The sequence below is a fragment of the Rhinatrema bivittatum genome, chromosome 17, assembly GCF_901001135.1.
Source record: "Rhinatrema bivittatum chromosome 17, aRhiBiv1.1, whole genome shotgun sequence".
Lineage (NCBI taxonomy): Eukaryota > Metazoa > Chordata > Amphibia > Gymnophiona > Rhinatrematidae > Rhinatrema > Rhinatrema bivittatum.
Window position 1 is genome coordinate 17866936 of NC_042631.1, and position 24817 is coordinate 17891752.

General features: G+C 43.9%; 1 protein-coding gene across 6 annotated transcripts in view; it reads right to left on the bottom strand.

Annotated features, from left to right (window-relative positions):
• Positions 1 to 6810: 6810 nt before the first annotated feature.
• CELF1 (CUGBP Elav-like family member 1) overlaps positions 6811 to 24817 on the bottom strand; it is a 56107-nt gene continuing 38100 nt past the window's right edge. For 5 of the 6 annotated variants that reach the window (XM_029582548.1, XM_029582547.1, XM_029582545.1 and 2 more), the window contains 5 exons: positions 23647 to 23757; positions 23310 to 23495; positions 22766 to 22909; positions 22399 to 22566; positions 6811 to 9244 (listed from right to left, as the gene is read on the bottom strand). In XM_029582548.1, the coding sequence (XP_029438408.1) occupies positions 22439 to 22566; positions 22766 to 22909; positions 23310 to 23495; positions 23647 to 23757 (569 nt within the window). In that variant the 3' untranslated portion in view covers positions 6811 to 9244; positions 22399 to 22438. Of the gene's footprint in view, positions 9245 to 21069; positions 22039 to 22398; positions 22567 to 22765; positions 22910 to 23309; positions 23496 to 23646; positions 23758 to 24817 lie in introns of those variants that run through there. The other variant, XM_029582544.1, reaches the window with a different exon arrangement.

Consider the following 24817-nt stretch of genomic DNA (forward strand, 5'->3'; position numbering starts at 1 on the left):
GCCAAGCTAAGGGAACTTTTTTGAAAATTAAACAATGCACGAAGTTACCACATTAAGCACTTCGAAGAATCATTAAAAATAAAGGACCAATGACAAGTGCCAGTCTCGGCTGCGGATTGTCCATGACTCTAAATGGTGATGGTCCCACAAAGTTTCTCTATAGTTAAACGACGAGTTTAAATTAGGGGATTGTTGGTGTACTTTTTAAATTGCAGCAAAATCAATGCTGTTGGATTTTGACTAATAAAGTGAAAGAAAATGTACCATATGTGGTGTGGTGGGGAGGATTTCTCACATTAGAAGAGGCTCATTTTGAAAATACATTTAAGAATTAAAAAAACAAAAAAAAGAAATGGGTTGATGAAGGCAGTGTAAGAATATCATGCGCTTCGTTCTTACCCACAATTTCTTCCTCTTGGATGTCGGTGCTTTAAAAATGGCAATAGCTGTAAAACACACCAGCTGGGGCAAACCCCTGGATCTGGAGCTAGCATCTTGGATCAGGATTCAAACACCCTCATTTTTTTGGCCCCAGCTTAAGAGAAAGCCTAGTCCAACAGTCTCGGACTAGCCCTGAACAGATCGGGCAAGTCCCCATGCCACTTCCTGCACCAGTTACTAGCCATGTTGCAGGATGCCAAGTCATCCACCCTCTGACACCCCCAAGAACATTTCAGCTCCTGCTTTCCAGGGGTTCCTACCTAGTCCCTTCCATTCAGCATGAAGCCCCACACCACAGGCCGACATGGCTGACTATACAAGTCTCCAACAGCCCCAGCTGGAATTGGTTATGGGTGCTAACTACAGGCATGCTAGTAGTGAAAATTTTGAATCCTGTTTGGAAGGACCTGAGAGATGCTTTGCGTCAGTGGCAAAGACTTAAGGCCAACTGAGAGCCTTGCTACTTCCCTTAATTGCAGAGCAGGCTAGCAGCAGCTCATGAACACTCCTTAGCATATCACTAATCCTTGCCTCTTTATCTGCCAACATTTACTACATTACTGAATGGTTCCAGTTCCACCTTAAAAACCAAGACACACAGGAAGAACTTACAGTTGGCATTACCGCCTGAGAAAGTCAGTCACTTCAGGTTTTGCAAGTCTTCTGGGACACAGACCATGAGACAAATTTGAGGATATAAAGAAAAGCCAAGTCAGCACCTTTGTAACTACACCAAGCAGTGACTCCCACACAGCAGATAACATGTACAGTATGATGTGAAGAAGTCACAGAGCACCACTTGCTGAAATCCGAGCAGTGCCACTGCATGTGTTACCAAATTATGAAGAGCATCCTATAGAGTTCACTTCTAGAGCATTCACTCCAAGCGGCTAGTGTATGAAAGTGTATTAACAGCTCAAGCTAATTTTAAAGTTTAGAAAAGCAGTTTGCTTTCTATACAGGTATTTAACACCATCATGTAAAGCAGAGTTGCTTATCTGTAACAGGTGTTCTCCTAGGACAGCAGGATGTAAGTCCTCACACATGGGAGACATCATCGGATGGAGCCTGTCCCAGAAAACTTGTGTCAACATTTCTAGAAACTTTGACTGGCAGATTGCCACGATCCCCGTGTCCACGCAGGGTCCCCTCTTCAATCTCGTAACATAGAATTATGAAAAAAATAAAATAAACATAGGAGAAACCCAACTCCGTGGGGTGGCATGAGGGTTTCGTGAGGACTAACCTCCTGCTGTCCTAGGAAAATACCTGTTACAGGTAAGCAACTTTGCTTTCTCCTAGGACAAGCAGGATGGTAGTCCTCACACATGGGTGAATCCATAGCTACAGGCTGTTCCTGAACATGTCCGTGGTTCCCCATGATCTTTAGGTGTTGACGCCACCCGACACCAGAGTTGATGAATCAGATTTTTTGGACCCGAAAGGTTTCTACATCTTATCCAGATGGGCACAACAGCTCTTGGGGATCATTTGATGGCAAAAACGACCCCCCCCCGACATCGTGCAACACCCCCAGGCACAGAATACAGACCTCATGTGGATCTGTCTTAGACATGGTCTGCAGGCACTGGTGAAAGCTGGACAATGCCATAAAAAGAGCCGGCAAAGCAGTCGATGACTGACAGCCATAGAGGAGCGACACAGCTGGGATTCGATTGCAAGGAAGGAGAAAATCTTATCATGCCGCCCTACTGAGGTACCGACCATGAAAAAGAGGGACCCCCCTCCAGTGCAGGAAGTCGGTAAATGACCAGGAAAAACAATGAACAATATGATGAAAATATGATGGAAAGAGCAGAGCTCCACAACCGCAAGACAAAAGCTCTGCAGAAAAATCAAGACTGAAGAGGGACTCCTACATGGATAGTGGCATTCTCAGTCTGCCAAAGTTTCTGGAAACTTTGACATAAGCTTCCGTGCTGGGCTCCATCCGTTGATGTCACCTATGTGTGAGGACTACCATCCTGCTTGTCCTACAAGAACAATTTAATCTGCCCACGTTGTCTGTTTTATTATGGTTATTTTAGTATTGATTGACTGAATTTTAGGGGTTTTTTTTATATGTAATTGTATTATTAGATTAAAATTAATTTTAAATTTAATTTTGGTCTAATTTTGAGTTTTATTGTATCCCCTGCATGTGTTATTTATTTTTATTTTATTTTTCCACTATGTTCTTTCTATCCCCTGCTTGGTTAACACATTTACAAGTGGTATATATTATTTAATAATAACATGGACAAGAGGTTTGTTAATGTACTAGCGTTAACATTTCACCCTGACCATAAACCTTTAGGAAATTCTAGATTCTAAAATGGTGTTTCATTGCTACCATTCAGCATGCAAACTTGGATCTGGATCTCATAACCACATGACAAGTACTTATGTAACAATACTATGGTTAAGGAGGATGCCTTAGTCCACTTACCCTCCAATGCAATGGCAAAGGATGATGATGAACTATGGTTCATATGTTTCCTACCTAGAATAGATACCTGTCTGTGGCAGGGTCACTGCATCAATCTAGGCATGTGCAGTTTGTTGCCAAATATAGCAAATCTCTTCAAAAGGCTGTTTCAATTATAATTAAAGCAAACTCCTAGTCCTATCTTAATAAGAGGGAGGCACACTTTTCAGTCAGGAGTGTGCCTGTGGGCATTTTCCACAGCTCTAGGCTGCATGTGCACTCCTTCCACAATCAGCCAGGTTCTGTCAGACCTCAAACAGCTAGGCTGGCTGCAGGATGAAGGACGGGACCACTGGTAAATCTGGATTATGCAGGGGAAGAGATCTGCTATTAAACACGATCCAAGCTCTAGCCCAACGGGCCTGGATTGGACTGCAGGGCTTGAAAAAAAGATCTCTAGGAGCATCCCCATTCCCAGTAACTTGAGGTCTGCTTAGCTGCATGAAACCCAGATAAGGAGATCCATGATCCTTGAAGTTCAATAGGTAGAAGTGACCTAGGTTATCTTGACCTTGGACTGGACATGTTGTAAATACTGTGAACAATTCAGTCTTGTTACTATGGACTGTGGAGCATCCCTATTCCACTCCCTGAAGAAGTATTTAGGTTATGTTGGAAATGCTAAAGGTGAAGACAGTGCTGTACTGTTTCCATTAATCCTAGGAAAGGTGACTCTTTTCAGGGTAAATTAAGTACTCTACCTGCTCTTTCCGGAGCTAGGAGTATGCCTTTGTGTGGGCCATAGCTACCGAGCTATGAACCTATACTTTGTATAGCTACCGTGTAATATAGCTTTATGTGTAACAGCACTGTTTATTACAGACAGACACACTATGTATATACATACTTGTTATTAGACATGAGGATGCTACTGCATTAGGAAAGAAAGAAACTTGACCAATGAGATTGACCTCTGTTGAGCTTGACACCTCCGTTGTCATACTATTTGTTATTTTTTAACTAGCTGTACCCGGCCATGCGTTGCTGTGGCTCAGTCTGGTTAAATGGAAAAGAAAGAAAAGAGAAAGCGCCCGTGTCTAATATGTTTAAGCAAGCTGTTCTCTGTTCAGCTCTTTGCACTTTGGCTGCAGCTGCTTGTGATCTCTTCACAGCCGCTTTCTACTCTGCTCCGGCTGTCCCAACTCCATGCCCCGGCGGTGGACGGGCTGGTTTGGAGACTCTTCTATCCTTTCCTCCTCCTGTATGTAACTGTCTGGCAGTCCCTACTCCCTCCCCCCTTCCCCAGCGGTGGAGGAACAGACTGAGCCGTTTCTCGGAGCGGCGACTCGTCTGCCCTTTCCTCCTCCCCTCTGTGACACCCAGCACGTAGCGCAGAGCTCTATGGTCCGCACATGCGCGGTAGAGGTGCTCTCTACTGCGCATTTGCAGTCCGGTCAGAGCCCATTTATATTGTAGATAGTGTGTGTTGCTTTTATGTCCATAGATGGTGCTGTTTTTCCAAAAAAGCATGTTTTTACCTGTCACAGGTGTGACATCTATATAATATAGGTATGTAAAAACATAAAAACACGCGCGTATTCGAATGCAACTTTGTGTCAAAATTTCAAAGCAATCCGTGAAGAACTTTTGGAGATTTAAGATTTTGAACAAACGTTTACATTTTTATTTATATAGATTACATAGAAACATAGAAATGACAGCAGAAGACAACCAATTGGCCCATCCAGTCTGCCCAGCAAGCTTCACACTTCTTTCTTCTCATACTTATCTGTTTCTCTTGGCTCTTAGCAACCCTTGGTTCTATTTCCCTTTCACCCCCACCATTAATGCAGAGAGCAGCTGCATCCAACTGAAATATCAAGCTTGATTAGTTAGGGGTAGTAACCGCCGCAACAAGCAAGCTACACCCATACTTGTTTACCCAGACTATGTTATTCAGCCCTTATTGTTTGTTTTTCTTCTCCCCTGCTGTTGAAGCAGAGAGCTATGCTGGATATGCGCGAAGTATCAGTTCTACTTCTCCCTTGCCGTTGAAGCAGAGAGCTATGCTGGATATGCATTGAAAGTGAAGTATGCATTGAAAGCCACATTAACTATCAACAAATATTGAATAAGCCTAATAATTGGTAATACCTATAGCCTATGAACTCTGTTAATTTTACATACTCTTACCCACCCCTTTTTTTTTTTTTAAATTTGGAGATGGCAGCCCTCCATCCTTCCGCTCCGTGAAGGTGGAACACCAACCACTGGCCACTGGCATCCCGCTCCGTGAATGCCTCTGTGGCTACTGCCGCTCCCGTGCAGTGTTTTGCTGCCTCCTCTTTATACGCATCCTCTAGACCTGATGGATCCACAGTGTTTATCCCACGCCCCTTTGAAGTTCTTCACCACTTCCTCCGGAAGGGCATTCCAGGCATCCACCACTCTCTCCGTGAAGAAATACTTCCTGACATTGGTTCTTAGTCTTCCTCCCTGGAGCCTCAGCTTGTGACCTCTGGTTCTGCTGATTTTTTTCTGACGGAAAAGGTTTGTCGTTGTCTTTGGATCATTAAAGTTTTTCAAGTATCTGAAGGTCTGAATCATATCACCTCTGCTCCTCCTTTCCTCCAGGGTGTACATATTTAGATTCTTCAATCTCTCCTCGTATGACATCCGATGAAGACCCTCCACCTTTCTGGTCGCCCTTCTCTGTACCGCTTCAATCTTGTCCTTGTCTCTTTGTAGATACGGTCTTCAGAACTGAACACAGTACTCCAGGTGAGGCCTCACCAAGGACCTGTACAAGGGGATAATCACTTCCCTTTTCTTACTCGATATTCCTCTCTCTATGCAGCCCTGCATTCTTAGACTAACAACTATAAGTAAATATTTCTTTATTCATTGTATCTCCTGTATATTCTATGGATGTATAAATTGCAGAGAAACTGTGGTGTCTGTTAAGTTAAATAAAAAGTTAAAAAGAGCCCATTCCTACGTTTTCATATTCCATTTAGCGACACTGCCAATCCTCATTGAGCCCTCAGCAGTCAGTTTACCCATCTGTCTGCTTGGTAAGGTGTGCTGCAGTTCCTAAAGCTTTACCCTTGTGAAGACTCCAGGATGTTTTCTCATTTTAGTCACAGATAAAACCTTTGCATAGTTTAGTTGCTTTTCCTACTGTCCTGTACAGGTGCATCACTCTGACCATCCTATAAACAGACACTGGTCTCATTTGTGCTGCTACTTATTACAGATTACTATTAGCCACCAATAAACCCTCCCCAGTTCCAACAGGGAAGGATAAGACAGAGAGAGAATAAATCTCCCACATGCATCCTGAAAATGTAGTAGCTTTTTTTTTTTTGTTTTTAATTTCTTCAATAGCCCTTGTTTAGAAAACATCAGCATGCAAAAGATCAGAGGAACACAGGAATTTTGGGTCAACTTTCCAAGGATGAATGGTTCTACTGTCTGAACAACTAGAGAAATGTGAATGCCTGACTTTCCAGACAAGCTACGTTTCTGGGACACCAGGAACATTAACAATTAGGCAGACTTAGGGATTGCCACATCTTACTTCTTAAGAGTGAGCATAAAGAAATGGATTTCACCCTTAGGATCTGCCAGGTGCTTCCAAAATGATCTAGATTGGCCACTATCAGAGACAAGATGCAGGGGTCAATGGACAACTGGTCAGCCCAGCATGGCACGTCTTATTTAGTTAGATGGAGCTAGTGCTGTGTGCATGTATATATGCCCAGGGTTTCCACATCCAGTGGTGTGCACCCATTGGGAGGTTAGCATGCTGTAGTCCAGGTCTTCTGGACAATGAGGGCACTGGGACATCCATGACTTTGGCTCTCTGGTCCTTCTGGGCAATCTGCTCCCACACCGTAGAATATGGTGCAGAATTACAAAACAAGACACAAAGCCAAAAACTCTTCTCAAACAATTTAATAGCAAATAAACAAATGAAGGTACCACACTTGGCATACAGAATAACTTTTTGTTGGGGTGTGTGTGCAATTAAAAACAGCTGTAAGTACCCCATCGGGACAGAAAGGAAAAAGAACGGCACAAGGAATTATTCCTTTACACATACCACCTGCTGGTTCAAAACAAAAATCCGTTTCAATCCACAAACTCCACTCGCGGGGAGGAAAGAAAAAAAACAAAAAACCAAAACACAACAGATTACCTCCTCTTTTCTTTTAAACCATGAAAGTAAATCCATCATTTTCTACAGATTACAACACAAATTCACACAAGAAAAGACATTTTCTGTTTCAAATCAAAACAAACAGGAAAATAAAAGATCAGGTGGTGGCAAATAAAAGCAGGTCTGGAGAATGGCTCACAACTTGGAGAGGCTATTTTCATTCATTGCGTTACTGCAGCACAGACTGGAAGTTTGGTCAAAGTGGTCATTTGTTTTTCTCTAACTTCACATTGTGAAATAATCACTTTACATTGTTTTCTAGTAGAAAAGGCAAAAAACTGTACAAAACCCTAGTGTTAAATACAATTCAGTTTGTACCAATATAAAAGCCCACAGGTTTGTCTCCAATTTTTATTCACAAAAAGCAGCCAGAAACCAGAAAGGTAGTTGCTTAACTATTTGAAATCCATTAAAATCATCATAGATTAAAAAAGAAAGAAAATAAAGTGTTACTAGTAACACATCCAGCATTTGGCATTTTAATTGAATCCAGAGACTCTGTCCACAGGTTTTTCCAAGATTTCTATCTCGGAGAAGGAAACCCAAAGAAATGTGTTGACAAATACTGGTTTTTGATGCATCATCAATGGTGCCCAATGATTCTTACTGGCTGAAAAGGAGCTCTACACTGTACGTTTAGACTGAGGAACTCAAGGCGACCGTCACCTCCTAGATCCAAATCAACTGCAAGAGAACAGGTCTGTAAGCTCTGCCCACTAACCCCCGGCCACCAGGATGCACCGCCAACCTCTTCCAACCCAACGTCTTATTGAGCTGCTCCCAACCGATACATTTCAGACTTTGGGACTGGACCTGCTCAACACTATGGGACAACACAATATTGATGTACAAAGAAGAAGGGACTGAAATCCACCAGCAGTTACTATGCAGGCAAATCTGAGCCCTATTCTCAAGTTTTCAGAGTGCTTTAACTGGCTGGCAGCATATAGAAATGAAATGCATGGATGGATAGAAACTTGGGCTGTTGGGGAGTACATGAATGGGGTCGGTTCTTGCAACACAGGCTCCTGGGAGTACAAAGCAGGCTACTAAGATGGAGGCTATTTTGAGCACAAAGTCTAAACGTACTGTATTAAGCAGCGTGTGGCACCTACTCACAAATATGCCACACCCAGCACACAAAGTGATACCCCTGAAACCCAAGAAATGATGCAGTTTTTGCACAAAACTATAGAAAACAGGGAGGTGAAGGTGACCCAGAAATGTGGAGGAGAACAGCAGAAAACATGCAGCATTGCAGTGGCTTTACTTGTTGGGTTTTTGGCACTGTCCGAGCTTAAAACAAAAGTCAACAAGTCTCATTTTTGCTGATGAGATCAGTCTAGTGAGAAAGAAACAGGCGAGCCAAGCGTCACAAACTAACACCACGTTCAACTTTTAATAAAAGAAATCACATCAGACAAAGGCCAAAAACCACACTGAGGGGAGAAGGTGTATATATATATGTATGTATATATATATATATATATATATTTCTATATAAAGATATAAGTGCCAGGGGAAATACAGCTGTAGAGAACAGTATTCAAGTGTAGTGGGCCAATGCCACTCCTGTAAAACAGCCAGATCATCTCCCCAAGGCCAACCATGTCCTCAGATCAGCAAAATGTCATCTAGCCCCTCCCAAAAAGGGATAGCAACTTTTGTTTTTTCATTTTTCTTTCATTTTTTTTTTAAATTTTTAATTTTTTATTAAACTAAGCACACAGAAAAACCTGTAAGCCTTGAATCTGCTTGGCTGGGTATTCACACAAATACAAACGCTAAACAAGGTGTGCTAGCAAGGCTGCTCTTAACACAGGTACAAAGAATCCGCACAAAATTAAGTGGTTATTTTATCAACTTCTAGAAAAATAGGCTTTTTTTTTATATTCAAATGCAAGTTTAAATATTTCCCCTATTAGCAGTCTTTCTAGCAGAACCAATGTGGGAGCACAAAAAACACAACAGAAAAAGGAAGAGAAACTAATATAATTAAAAAAAAAATACACATTAGCATCAAAGGTTAACACAAGGTCAAAGGTGACAGCTCAAGCATCAGAGAAGCTGGAGAGACAAGGATTTGGACGATGTACTTGAACGCCACACCGACATGCTTTAGGCACAACGATGAACAAACGGCAGGAAGGAATCTAGAAAAACAAACCAGAAGAGGGAGAACCACTGAATTACACAAAGCAATACATCAAGAAAGAGAGAAAGAGAGAGACTGGCACTATACTAATACACCACCCAACACAGACACAATGGGATACCCTCGCAGCTTTCAGACAAGGGAAAGGACACACATGGTACCAACACACCTTTCCAAATACCAGAGAAAAGAAGATAAGCTTGGGCTTCCTTAGAGAATCAGCAGGAAATATTGCAACAGGTCTATCCTGCTGAGACAAGCACACCCACACACTGCTCTCTCAGAAGTGCCCCCCACTTATCCCCCCAAAGGCCACTTCCACAGACACACACGGCTGTCTCAGGCCTATCCTGGACCACTCCTGACAGTGCCACGTACGTTACTGCCTCTGGGCACACTGTCCCGGCCTAGCCTGACTGACACTGTCACACACATCCATGCTTTCCCCCAACAATTCAAAACACAGCACTGCGACTACCTGTCCGCTCACAAATCCACATTGTGCCGTCTTCTCTGCACTGTCCACACAGTTCCCCTGACCAACAGGGATACTCACACACACACTCAGCAGTGTTCCCATCTATCCCAACACACACACACACACACACACTTTCAACAGGGTACGGAGAGTCAATGAAGCCGAGCCCTTTCTCCTGCTGGGCTCTCTCTCGTCATGGCTCTTTGCCTTGGCTAGTGACAAGAACCACTGGGCGCCCCCATGCCTCGGCAATCTCTCTAGAGCTGAGAAACAGGACCCCGCTCCAAGAGAAGAAAATGTAAACTGCGCAGTGTCGGCTCCACTTCTCATGGGAGAAAGGGCGAGCGGGGGGCTTACAGCCAGGGTCTCCAGTGTCCCTGAGAACTGCTGTCGGGAGCTGGGCTTCTCCACATGGAGCCAAAAAACCCTACCATTTCTTTCCAATTCAGTAGTTGTACCCTTTCCAAAACAAACTGCAATCTGGCTCAGGCATAAATCACAGCTTTTCTGAGTGAAATAATTTAGGTAATAAATAATTCCCATTATTCTGGAGTTGTATAAAAGTTCTATAAAAATATAAACATTCTAGGAACTCACAAGCTTTGTTCCTCATCTTCATTTTTTTATTTTTTTGCATTTATATAAAAGATTCATGACGACCATGGAAGCCTCAAAAATTAATTTTCATATTTTACCAATTTAAAAACCAGAATTCAACTGAGTTTGTAGAATACAAATTTAAATAGTTTACCTGCAGCAGGAATTATATACGTATCTATATGTGTTATATATATATATATAACACGTTATATATATATATGTGTTATATATATATATATATATATATATATAACACACACACAATTGCACAGAGCATATATACACATACATATAATATACATGCACATGTATATAGAGACGATATCTATATTGAGATTTATAGGTACAGATCACATGATCAAACAAAATGAACTTCTACAAAGTCAACATTTTATGAAGGGGATACTGGTCAATGTGATTGCATTCTAAACCATGGAGGAATAAGACAGGGCATCATCAAGCAATACATATCGCCATACTTGCTGAATGATGGACAAATACAGACTGCACGGGAGGCAGTACTGCAAGGGCAGAGTGACTGACAAAGGAATCTATTTCCTAAATCCTTCAGTAAAGGAGTGGAATGGCCTCCATCCTCCATTTAATCAAGATGGACTGTTAGTCAATGCTCCCGGCACTCTTGGGTAGCTGCTGAAGCCATTTATTCTGAAGCATAGACATATTGGCTGCTAGACGGCAAACACGCATGGCTGCAGCAGAAAGCAAAGCAGCACAAGACCGAAGCCACTGCATAAGCAACACGTGCCCCGAGAGTGGTAACAGGAAAGAGGAAGTGAGAAAATCACTACTGGCCCACCTTAATAGTTCAGAGCGCCAGAAATGAAGGTGAAAATCTTACAAGTCCCATATTTAATCCAACACTTAGGGCCCCTTCCTTCCTACCAAACTTTGGAATAATCTAAACAGCTTTCAAAACTAGTGAGGGTGCTGTCTGCATGGGAGGGTCCCATGTTCAGACAGCAGCCTCACTATTTGTGATACCCTATTTGGCTTATTAAAAAGTTTGGTGGTGAGAATGGAACTTGAAAGAATAAAAGTGGAAAACAATGCCTGGAGTGGCCTTCCAGGGAAGTGGCAGCCGCCAGCACTAACAGAATTTAAACATCAATAAGGACGGTGATCGGAATATGGGTGAGAAGTCACCCAAAAGAAATGAGAGACGGGGGATGCAGGCATTTCTTCAAAGCCTGGACATTTATATGCTTGCCCACCCAAAAGGGCAAATACAGCTAGAAAAGACAACTGGGCAGACTAGGTGGGACCAACTGGTCCAGATCTGCTACCATAAATGAAAAAAGAAAAGAAAATGACCGAGATAGCAAAGTCAGCTGCTTCAAGAATTAAAAAAATACAAACTATACAGCAAGGAAGGAAAGATGGTGGTGGAAGGACCTTGTGAAACTAGGAGAGTGGGCAACTGAACGGCAGATGCAATTTAATGTGGAAAAGGGCAAAGTGACGTATGGAGAGAAAGATATTCCCAACTACAGGTACACGATGATACTGGTTCCGTGTTTGAGTGGTGACTCCCGAGTCCTTGTGGACAATTCTTAGAAATCTTCGGCTCGGTGCGCAGCGGCAGTCAAAAAGGCAAATCGATTATTAGGAATTATTTGGAAGGAAAGAGGACAAAACTGAGAATATCATAATATCTTTGTGGAGATCCACGGTGCGACTGCACCTTGAGTACTGTGTGCGGCTCTGGTCGTCTCACCTCAAAAAAAGAGGTAGCACACCTAGAAAAGGGACAGGGAAGGGTGACAAAATTGATAACGAGGAAGGAAAAGCTCCCTTACAGAGAAAGGCTAAACAGATTAGGGCTCTTGAGCTTGGCAAAGAGATGACCGAGAGGGGATATGATTGAGATTTATAAAAACAATGTATGAGTTGGGTGGAACAGGTAAACAGGGAACAGTTGTTTACTCCTTTCAAATAATACTATGATTAGGGGGCACTTCAAGAAACTAGCAACCAGAAGATTTAAAACAAATTGTAGGAAGTCGTTTTTCACTCAGCACACAATCTGTGCAATCTGTTGTCCGAGGATGTGGTCAAGACAACATCTTCAGGGGGTACCAAAAGGGGTTTGGACAAGTTCCTGAAGGAAAAGTCCATAAAATTATTAGCCAACACTTATCCCTGGAAAAGAGATACAAGAAACGTTATTTGGCATCTGCAGAGTACTTGTGACCCAGACTGGCCACTATCGGAGATAAGATGCTGGGCTCAATGGACCTTGGATTGACACAGCAAGGCATTTCTTCTATTCTTAATTTCAAAGTGATAGAGAAAGCAGGAAGAAAAGAAGAACGCAACAAGGCAGCTAGACAAAAAGCAATCAACGAGAAAGATTTAAAGTAAGGAAGCCAGGACCAACCATAGGAAAATAAGCCAAAACCTAATGCCACCAGTTTGAAATACAGTGGAAAGGTTAAATGATTGGAATCCATTCTGAATGGAGAAATTACTTACTTGATAATTTCGTTTTCCTTAGTGTACACAGATGGACTCAGGACCAATGGGTTATATGCGCCCCTGCCAGCAGAAGGCTTGTTTCAGAGTCAAGTTTCAAAGCTGACGTCACCCTACAGACACCCTCCCCCTGCAGTGACCTCAGCCCTTCAGTATTCTCTTCAAAAGCCACTGCTGACATACCATCAAAAAAAACTTGATTAAAAAACGATTGGAAACAGATAACCGTAACTGTACTCAACCAAACACTGAACCCCAGTAAGATTACAGATGTCCTGATCTAGAGTCTAGATGACATCTTTCCCGTAATTTCTTGGAATTGATATCCCCTCCATGGGCGAACCCCTGGCACCATTCTTTGGCAGCCAGGGGTGGGATGCTGAGTTCATCTGTCTACTCTAAGGAAAACAAAATTATAAGGTAAGTAATTTCTCCATCTTAAGATGATTAATAGACAATTGCTATTGATTGATTATAACATAATTGTGGATAGGATTTATTTTTGAGTTTGTGTAATTGAAAATATCGATTATGAATGATGTTCTGTAAAATTATTGAAAAATCAATAAATATATAATTATTAAAAATAAAAATAAAAAAAGTAATTTCTCCATTTCCTAGCATGTAGCCAGAAGGACTCAGGACCAATGGGATGTACAAAAGCTACTCCTGATTGGGGTGGAAGGCTACCTGTGTTCCCATTAATACAGCCCTCGCAAAGGCTGCGTCTTCTCGGGCCTGTAAGTCCAGGCAATAGAACCTGAAGGTGTGCAAGGAGGACCACATTGCTGCTCAGCAGATATCGACGGGGGACAGCAGTCTAACTTCTGCCCATGAGACTGCCTGAGCCCTGATAGAAGAAGCTTTAACCTGAGAAGGTAATGGCTTTACTGCCTTCACATAGACTCTTGGAGAGCTCCTGGACCGGCCCCTCATAGGCAAGGCGTGCTGCAACTGCTTCCTTTTATCTTCCGGTAGCCGGGGGACTGGAGATTTGCCCCAGTTTTTCCAATTCATTTCCAAATAGGAATGATCATTTAAACGGCATCTTTGTAAGATTGGCCTTGGAGGTTGCATCAGCTGACCAATTCCGCAGCCATTGATGTCTTCTGGCCACTACCACTGAGGCCGCTCCTCTGGCTGACATACTGACTAAATCCGAGCCTGCATCTGAAAAAGGCAGTAGTGGTTCCATAGCCACTCTGGGGTTAACCCAACCCCCCCCCCCCCTTCAGAGTCATCCACCTCCTAAGAGAGAAGTAGGCATGAACGCGCTACCAGGGTACAACAATCTGTAAGGTCATTGCTACTGCACCAAAGGCTTGTTTAAGGATAGACTCCAACCGTCTCTCATGCACATCCTTTAAAGGCCACTCCTTCCTCCACTGGGATAGTTATTCACTTAGAGACAGTGCAGACAAGTGCATCCACTTTAAGGAAACGCAAATGTTCTCTCACTGCTGAATCCAGTGGGTATAGAGATTCTAATGCCCAACCCCTTTTAAAACTTGCTTCTGGGGCATCCCATTCCAGATCAATCAACTCCTGGATGGCTTCCAGCACTGGGAAGTAGCAAGAGGCTTTGCGCAAAGAAATCAGAATGGGATTCTTCTTTGATTCCATCATAGATTCTGCTCCAGGAACTTCCAGTGTTTTCAGGGTCTGGGAAACAAAGGCCGACAATTCATCTCCATGAAAGAACCGAAGCATGGTTCGAGACGGTTCTAATCCTGGGGGAATTTTACCTCCTTCCAAGGGATCTTGCTCTTCGTCTGTGCCATCAGGGTCCCCACTAGGGATACCCTTGGTCAGGCAGGGCATGCCGAGGTCTGCCAACAGGAATGGGAGAGGCAGAGGGGGCTGGCTGGGGTTCCATCCAGACGGGGCAAGCGAGGAAGTAGACTGTAGTACTTGGAAAAATTCCACCCAATAAAAGGTAGCTGGGTCCATGCCTAGCCCAGGGGAACTGGGGTGGGCCCAGCCGAGTTTCCCTCTCCCATGAAGACCCAGCCAAGGGGTTCCTCAGAGTACATCCAGTTAAGGCTGCCAATGGGAGAAGCCGGGCTCAGCAATGTTTGGGGAGGCCAAATATCCCTTGGGCTTCCTCTCAATGCTGACACAAGTTGGAATCCAGGTCAGGCTGAGAAGCCCTAATTGGACAAGCAGTGCTGAGAGCAAGGTGCTTATGTTTCTTGGCTGCTGGCGCCATTGGCAGCTGTAACCGTGCGTTCAATCGGCTTGCGCTTAAAAATTTATGTGCATAAATTTTGAGCCCCTAGGCGGGGCATGGCGAGCCGCACACACAGCCCATACACCTGGCTTTTCCTGTATCCTGTGCTTACTTTATTGTGCACATGGCACATGTGCAGAGTCTACCGACGTCCTATGGCGGGCAATACAAGATGCACAGAGACGTGCCAAGATGGTGCTGATGTGGCCTACCATGCAGTGTGCTGACCAAGCTTACAGCGGGGTCTAGCCCACCGGGGGCCGCTCAACTTGCTCGTAAGCCCACTTCCCTATGCCCCAGTGGGATCAGGAACGACGTCGGTATGGTGCACCGAGCAAGGAGACCAGAGAAAGTCTTACCGAATCCCCTAGTCTCTGAAGGTAAATCTTTTTCCTTCCTTTTTTTTTTTTTAAACTTACCTGGGCTCAGTATTTACCAGCTGAGTACAGAGACTGTCTCTGGCTCCGGGGGGTGGGTAGGAGAGAGGGCTTTGGCTGTCACCGCCACGCTGTACTCGTGCCTTTCAGCTGCTTGAGCAGCAAAGTCCACGCCAGGAACTGGCTACTGGACCAAGGCACACCTCTGAGGAATCTTGGAAATCACCTCAGGAATTCTCAACTTGGGGATGGACCTTTAGGAGAGCGGGGCTCAATCTTTTCTCCAATTTAAAAGTAGAATTTCTTCTTCCAAAGGTACAGCGATCCCCATAGGGAGAGAAAGCATGTCTACACCTGCTGGAGACGGAGAAATACTGAAGAGCTGAGGTCACTGCAGGGGTGTATCTAGGGTGATGTCAGCTTTGAAACCTGACTGTCTCCATCTGCTGGCAGGGGAGCATAAACCCATTGGTCCTGAGTCCATCTGTCTACACGCTAGGAAAACCTGAATTTTTTTTATGCATTTTAAAAATTTTCAACACAGAGAAATATTTTTAATATGGACTTCATTTAGTTTAAAAACTAATTCCACCAGCCAAGTTGCCTTTCAATATTACTTTTTGCCCTGTTCTTACATGTTCACTGGACAAGAATTTTTAATCAATTCCTGGATTTCACAAATTTAAAATTTGGTTTTACATCCCTTTACTCTAATCAATTTCACTCATCAACTAAAATATTATAATCATTAAAATGTATAAGTTCTTCAATTGTGTGGGTCAGATAAAGCTCTCCCATTGTGAAAACAGAAATGGCAGGCAACCCTTGTTTTGAGAAAGTCTCCCCAAAACCCAGAACAAAGCTGTGCTTTCTTTATGTCACAAGAAACGCTTTCTTCCTGGATTCAGTCTATTGTCAGTCATGTGATCTTCTCTGAACCAATCAAAATCCTGCTACAAAAAGTCTTCCTAAATCTGTAGGTGCATGTGTGCACCTATACTTTTTTTTTTTTTTTTTTAAATTTAACAAGGGCTCACAGAAATGCTTCCTGCTGCAGTATTTTGGCATAAAATTGATACCAGCAGTAGAACGATCATTTATAATTTTATTGATCACTGAACTAAACTCTCGGCACCCACCTAGGGCACAAGGCCTAGTGAGACTAGGCTTCCTTTGTCTCCAGCTTCCCTAGTAACCATAGTCCATCCCTAACTTGGTGAGATACCCAGCAATGCCAAAAGAAACTTGCTGTAAAAAAAAAAAAAAAAAAAAAAAAAAAGGTCCTTCCCAATTAGATACATTTACAATGCTTCAAAGGGGTTTCTTTAAAGAAAAACCCCAAAACTTAAAATCTGTCTATTCTAGGAATACTAGAACAAACCTGTCAATTATTTCGGGTTTCACATTATTTCAAAAGGCTCCCAAATTTGAATGAAATGTCAACCACCCGAACAAGTCTAAATCTCACCCAACTGGAAAACCTGTCAACTCTTATGAAAAAGCAGTTTTTGAGATTCTGTCAGAAGGCAGAGGAGAGAGGCAGAGGGGGCTGGCTGGGGTTCCATCCAGACAGGGGCAAGCGAGGAAGTAGACCAGGGGTCGGGAACCTTTTTGGCTGAGAGAGCCATGAACGTCACATATTTTAAAATGTAATTCCGTGAGAACCATACTAACTACAACCCCCCACCCTCCTGACCTCCCCAAGACCTACCAAATTAATTTACTACAACCCCTACTTCTCCTGACTCCCCCCAAGACCTGCCAAAAGTCCCTGGTGGTCCAGGAGCGATCCCCTGGACTTGGGCTGTCGGCTGCCAGTAGTCAAAATGGCGCCGACGGCCCTTTGCCCTCACTATGTCACTGGGGTCGACCAATGGTGGCGGTAGCCCCTGTGACATAGTAAGGGCAAAGGGCCGTCTACGCCATTTTGATTACTGGCAGCCGACGGCCCTTTGCCCTTACTATGTCACAGGGGCTACCGCCACCATTGGTCGACCCCAGTGACATAGTGAGGGCAAAGGGCCGTCGGCGCCATTTTGACTACTGGCAGCCGACAGCCCAAGTCCAGGAGATCGCTCCCGGACCGCTCCTGGACCCCCAGGGACTTTTAGCAGGTCTTGGGGGGGGGGGGGGTCAGGAGGGTGGGGGGGGTTTGTTAGATTTTTACTTTTTTTTTTATTAAAGATTTGTCTGCGAGCCAGATGCAGCCATCAAAAGAGCCACATCTGGCTCGCGAGCCATAGGTTCCCGACCCCTGAAGTAGACTGTAGTACCTGGAAAAATTCCACCCAAGAAAAGGTAGCTTTATAGAAGCAGATGTCCTAGGGGAAAGTAATTCTAATAGGTGCAATAGTTATCCATCACTGGAACCCTAGAATGAATACAATTTCTTAATTAATAAACCGAATCAGGGTTTCCCAACCCTCTCCTGGAAGTACAGCTAAGCATTCCCAAAATGAATATGCATGAGAGAGATCTGCATATTCACTGTGGCAATCCTGCAAACCCGACCGGATAAGTGTGCCTCCAGGAGAAGTAAATGTTCATAAACATGTAGTCAGGATTTCCTTTTCACTCTCTCTAAATATAACACAAATATTTTAACAGTAATCACTCACATTGGTGGCCATGGCTCCTTGTAGCTCAGCTCACTCGTGAGTGTGTGCGGGGGGGGGGGAATGCTTCTTATCTCAGCTTTATAACTGGAGGAAGCTGTGACCTCTCTTAGTCTTCATTTCATTAAGGGAAGGGAGGTGGAGGAAAAGGCAGAGCCTCAAGAGTGCTGAAAGCTTCCCTCAATCTTCGAATAAGCGATGAGAGGATAAAAATGCTCTCTGCACTCACACTTACATATATAAAACTTAGAGTAGAAAACAGTCATTAAAGTGCTAATTAAGATGCAGATCAGATGTAAAACGTCATCTAGTTCCTGCTCTTACACACTTGGCAGCTTTGTGCTTCTCCTGTTTCTGGAGGATTCTTCCTTTAGCAGTACAAGACTCTGGGTTCTTTGAATCTGTCTTTACTAGCAAAAGGTATCCTAGGCCATTTAGAAAGAGATGGATTAGAACAGATCCTCGAGTGCCAGAAGCCAGTTGGGTTTGGCGAGATATCTACAATGAATAAATATGCCTGAGAGGCAATGGAAGCAGGGCATGCAAATCCATCTCCTGCATATTCAGTGTGGATATTTTGAAAACTTGACCGGCTTGCAGTAGTCGAGGACCGGAGTTATCTACCCCTGCATTAGAAAGTGACCCATCAGCACATCTACTGCTCTCAGAAAAAGGTCTGGCAAGGACAGAAGCACCAGAACCACATTCACATCCAAGGTCAGAAGAAATACCACCACTGAATAACGTTTAGTGCACAGGAAGGATCTTCCAGTAACCCATGATGTGCAATATTAGATTGGGAGACCAGACAAGACGCCTCCTGTAAAACACATTCCATTTTCATTTTATTTTTCACAGGAATGTATTTGTGTGTATTACAAATAAAACAAAAGTGGGAGAAACCAGTGCAAAAGCACAACTCACTTTTCAGGGGAAATATTTTTGTCCTTGTAATGAACGCTGATAAATTCCTGGGAGAAACAAAATAAAAACTGAAAACAAAGGACCCTACAGAGAGTGCAACAGCTGAGAGATCTATCCTTGCTGTTGCTCACAACGGGGGGAATTTGGGAGGAAATAAAATTGGCCAGCTCATTTGCGTGGGGAACCTCCAAGTCCTTGAGGACAACCCAACAGTCAGGTTCCACGGCTTCCCCTAGGAGAGATCTGCATGTCATTGTGCAGCACCCCTCTCGTGCATCTTTAGGGAGATCCTGAAAACCCAGCAGTCTGGTTCCACGGCTTCCCCTAGGAGAGATCTGCATGTCATTGTGCAGCACCCCTCTCGTGCATCTTTAGGGAGATCCTGAAAACCCAGCAGTCAGGTTCCACGGCTTCCCCTAGGAGAGATCTGCATGTCATTGTGCAGCACCCCTCTCGTGCATCTTTAGGGAGATCCTGAAAACCCAGCAGTCAGGTTCCACGGCTTCCCCTTGGAGAGATCTGCATGTCATTGTGCAGCACCCCTCTCGTGCATAGTCTTTAGGGAGATCCTGAAAACCCAGCAGTCAGGTTCCACGGCTTCCCCTAGGAGAGATCTGCATGTCATTGTGCAGCACCCCTCTTGTGCATCTTTAGGGAGATCCTGAAAACCCAGCAGTCAGGTTCCACGGCTTCCCCTAGGAGAGATCTGCATGTCATTGTGCAGCACCCCTCTCGTGCATCTTTAGGGAGATCCTGAAAACCCAGCAGTCAGGTTCCACGGCTTCCCCTAGGAGAGATCTGCATGTCATTGTGCAGCACCCCTCTCGTGCATCGTCTTTAGGGAGATCCTGAAAACCCAGCAGTCAGGTTCCACGGCTTCCCCTAGGAGAGATCTGCATGTCATTGTGCAGCACCCCTCTCGTGCATCGTCTTTAGGGAGATCCTGAAAACCCAGCTGGTGAGTGGCCCTAGAGGACTGCACTTCTCTACCCCTCTAGGAGGTAATTGCTTCCTATAAATCAAACGTTTGCACTGTTTCTACAAAAATGTTGACTACCAGGTTTTTACCAACAGTAGGGCAACATGGAATGCAGATTATTAATGGCAGAACGTGACGGTGACATTAAACTCCTCCTCATTCCCAATTTGTGCACATGTACGTATACACACAGACAGAAGCAAACTACAATAAATACCAAACACCAATGTGATTCAGAGATTTAGCAACCGCGTGGGTGTCACCTCAACACTCTACCTGCCAATGTTTCATGTAGGCTGCTGGTAACTCCCAGCTCCGCAGAATCCCCACGCTCCTTCAGTGCTCTCATTCTGGAGGTCATGGCACCTTGCACTTCTGCCTTAATATACATTAGATCTAAGAAATCAGCCAAGCCCTTTCAGGCTTGTGGTGGTAGAGCACAAAGATTTCCCCCTTGGCTGCTGGCAGTTGTGTTTTTGCCTCTTGTGTCAGGCACATTCAAATAACAGAGTGACTAACAATGCTTGCATTCAAACTGAAACGAGCTAAAATGCACCCTGCAGACAGTGTTTAAAGAGTGAAGCTTGGTCTGACAAAAAAAATGTGACATCCTAGTACAATAAGGCACACATGAGTGGCGTTATGTACCAACATCGCATTCCTTCATATCTGTTTGAAGATTATAGGGGTAGCCCTAGCTAGAAGGATCCTAAGTGTCACACCTACACACTTAAAACAAAAAAAAATGTGTCTTCAGATGGCTTCCATGTATACCCCCCTCCTCTCCCCAACAGCCCAGTGGGTTATACAGGAAAACAGATTCCTGCAGCCGGAAACTCCAGAACATTCTAAACACGGGATATAAAATCTCTGAGACATTCCCTGCCATAAATACAAATGAGGAGGAAGCTGGAGGCTATTTTGGGTGGAGCTAATGTTGAGGGATAGTTAGCGTACTGTGACCAGGACTCATTGGGCAGGACAATAATTCTTGAGTCTTCAAAAAAAAAAAAAACAACAAAAAAAACCTTATTGGCCCATCTCCTTCACTTCTAATGCGGTGGCAGCAAACATAATCAGGAAGGGGTCCCAGTTCTTCTCTCATTAGTACACTTCACAGTCAGAAAAATTGTAAAATACATGTCATTTTAATACAAGGGAAAAAAAAAAAAGTTACTCTATGTTAAAGAATAGAGGTTTCACGATATCATTTCATACATTGTTAAACTGATTAAATCAAAATGATGCCAATCACCTAGGTCTTATTTTAAAACTTTTTCACTTTAAGAGCTAGAAATATAAAAGAATGGCTAGTAATGCTGTAACTGTTACAGTTAACACTTTTCCCCAGCCCTTGTTTGCCGAGCAGGAAAACGATACGGTGATGGCTGGCATACAGAGGAAAAACATTAAAACATGGAATGTCCTTACCCCAGGGAGCATCTCTGAAAGGCGGCCGACGCCATGCAACTATTATCTCAATGTAAAAGGCTGGGTGTGCTCCACTTAGTGGGGGGGGGGATGTCTGGGTAATGGGGAGTTTTTCAAGTTTCATTCAGTGCACTGCAATAGCACCTTAGCTGTCTGACCGGGACACTATGTACTTGCTTTCTGCTTGAGAGAGAGACAGAAAGCCAAGAGGTCAGAAACAAGCTTTTAACTGGATACTGATGCCCAACCTGGAAGAGTCATGGCGTGGTCCCAGGAAGGAACCAACAGATGTAACACTCTTTGAAGAGATTTATCCTGCAGAATCGCCCTGTAGATGCAGATTAAAAACTTACTGCACGTGGGATGGGCCAACTGCCACCAACTTGACTCAACTGGGGTTTTGTTTTTTTTTCCATGTAATTTCAACTATTATTGTACAGGTTCTTTTCAAAAATGTTTTGATGCAGCTTAAGCCACATTTTGGACATTTCTAGTACAGCTCTATCCCTCAAAAGTACTGGAGTGAGTTTACGATCTATGGTGCATACAGATGAGTCGCTCCGTGCCTCCTTGTCTAGGCACCATTCTTACACAGACATTCGGCAGCCACGGCAGGTTTCTGAGGGCATCCTGGCATGGCTCTAACCTCTTCTGAAGGCAGATTCCTGACAAAATTCAATGACAAAAAAAAAAAACAAAAAACTGCACCCTCTCTTCTCAAGGTGACGGCTCAACACACATCAGTTACAAACACAGCAAGCTCCAAACAAGGATAAATAATATCACAGAGATGGCACCTAAAAATTCCAAAATGAAACACTTAAAAACAAAAAGCACAAGCTGTCTTCCATATGAATCAAAATTCACAACAGAAAGCTGTACCCAGAGTCCTTGGAAGGGGACGGCACATCCATGTTACTGCAGAAATCTGCAGCCTGTTTGTTTGTTCGCTTGCTCAAACCGTTAAGGGGTGTGCTCCTTGTACTGCACATCGCAGCTTTGGAATTCTCTTTTCCCCCACTTACCAGAAGAGCCTTCTCACTCCAGTCCGATGTCAAGAAAGCTTTAGTATGGCTTGCTGTCATTCTTTGAACGTTTCAGCTGTACTTTCAGACGCTTCATCCCAATCTGAAATCCGTTCATGGACTGAATGGCTGCCTGGGCTGAGACAGGATTGTCGTAACTTACAAAACCTGTGGAAGTCAGAAACAAATAAGACTGGCCAATAGTCCAGACGATTTCTGAAGCTTCAAAGTCCCTATATTTTATGCAATTATACTAAAACCAGGATGAATGTTTCTTGATGTCCTTATCTTAGCACCTGAAGAAAAATAAGAGAGCGAGACCTGGGTCTCACCCAGCAGCTCGCAGAATGGTCAAGCTATTACCTACCAAAACATTTGCTGAGGTTTGTCTGTTTGTCGATGAAAACTTTGGCAGACACAACATTTCCAAATGGCATGAACATCTGTAGTATATCCTGGTCTCCAAACTCCTGGGGAAGATGGTAGATGAACAAGTTGGCTCCCTCTGGACCTTGAAAACAAAATCACTCATCAAAATGAATCCAGAAAATAAAAGCAGAAAACAAGCTTAAACAAGGGAGGGGGTTGCTACCTCTAGACCACCACCGCTTTCCCCCGAATACAACATTGCCTAACTTCAGGGTATGTAATCACTGCTCCCCCCTCCCCACAAAGTTCCTTTTCTCTGGCTTTCACCATATTAAACAAGCCTCCAATCTCAGCTTTCTATCCACTGGTACCAGTGCATCTGCCCATGTCTCATTTAGCATTCTGTACCAAGTTTTCCTTTTTCTGCCCTCTTCTAGTTGCACATCTTAAACCTGTACTTCCAATGATTTCACCCATGAGCTCAGCTATTGTGGTATGCTCCTCAGACTTGTGCCATCCGTTGGTCTTCACGTTGCACCTACCTTCCTTCTGACTCCCTGCGGCCCCGAGACCTTGCTGCGTTAAAAGGTTCTGGTTATACAGGTTGGGTAATGCAGCCGCAGCATACTGCTGGATTCCAGAGTAGGCCTGACTTAAGGCCTCCATTGTACTGCCTGTGCCATTAGAGAGGCCGCTGTTACCCAGTCCACCATTCAAGGCAGCCATCCCTGTGGAGGAAGAGGAAGGACTGAAATCATCCACCGATGTCAAGGAAATAAATACTAGTCACATTTCTTACAACAAAGAACAAAACCAAAAATCTGAAACAAGTCAGAGGATGAGGAGACAGATTTCAAGACATGACACCAGCAATTTTACCTGCTAAAGAACCAACATTGAGGCCTGCAGTAGCACCAGCCAGGGTCTGCAGTGCTCCAAGTGAGGCCATGGCGTTAACAGACGAGTTATTACTGGAGTTGGAGGAGGAGCCTGCAGAGGAAAGAACTCAGATTTCAGTGGCAGTATCTTTCCAAAAACCAATCAACTCATGACTTCAGGATCAATGTCAAATAGCACATGCATCTCATCAGCCTGTGTGCCTCACTGCATCCTGACCTACACAATAACTGCTGAAGTATGCTTAAAATATACAAAGGTGAGAAATAGAGATTAGAAGGAACAAAAATCTGAAGACACAAGCTAACCAGGCAGCAATATGGACCAGAAACATTCATTCATGATTGATGGCACCCAATATCCTCTACTAGGCTTTCCTTTCACCCTCTTCAGGTCCTGCACAATTCTGTTTATCTTGCTATCCTCTCTCCACTGGCTCCATTTAGTTTTGTTGTAAATTTACAGTTCTATTTAACTTTAAATACAGTCAGTTTCACTCTGTCTTATCTGTTCACTTTGATCTCTTGTTTTCCTCCTGTCACTTTGCGCTTCCACCTCAATCATAATTGGTCTCTGGATAGGTATGACAGTTTCCCAACCCTCTCCTGGAAGCACACCTACCCAATCAGGTCTTCAGGATATCCATAATACCGACCTGCATACTCAGTATGTCCAATGTATGCCAATTTATCTCATGCATATCCGTTGTGGAAATCCTGAAAACCCAACTGGATAGGCGAACCTCCAGGAGAGAGTTGGGAAACGGTGAGCTATGGTGCAACAAGCCGTCATCTACTGCTACTTGGGGATTTTTCCCTTCTCCAACTTCCTGCAGTGACAGTCATTGGCTGGGAGCCACGTACTGACAGTGTTCAATAAACTTTAACAAACCAAAGATGTCCTCTCTAGGATCCGCCTCTTGGAATAGAAGGAAAGGAATCCGTCTGGCCATCTTTTGTACAAAAGCAGGGTATGCAAATCCTCAGGAGCCATATTACTCAGAGGCTGTGAAGGGGAATACAATGAATGGCCAAGCAAGTCCTTCTCTCCTGACTAATACAGTGAAGAAATATAAAATTCAGAATCTTCCTGTGAATCAAGAAGTATTATAGGAGGTTCCTCTGATGTTATTCTTTCCCTAGATGGGGGGGTG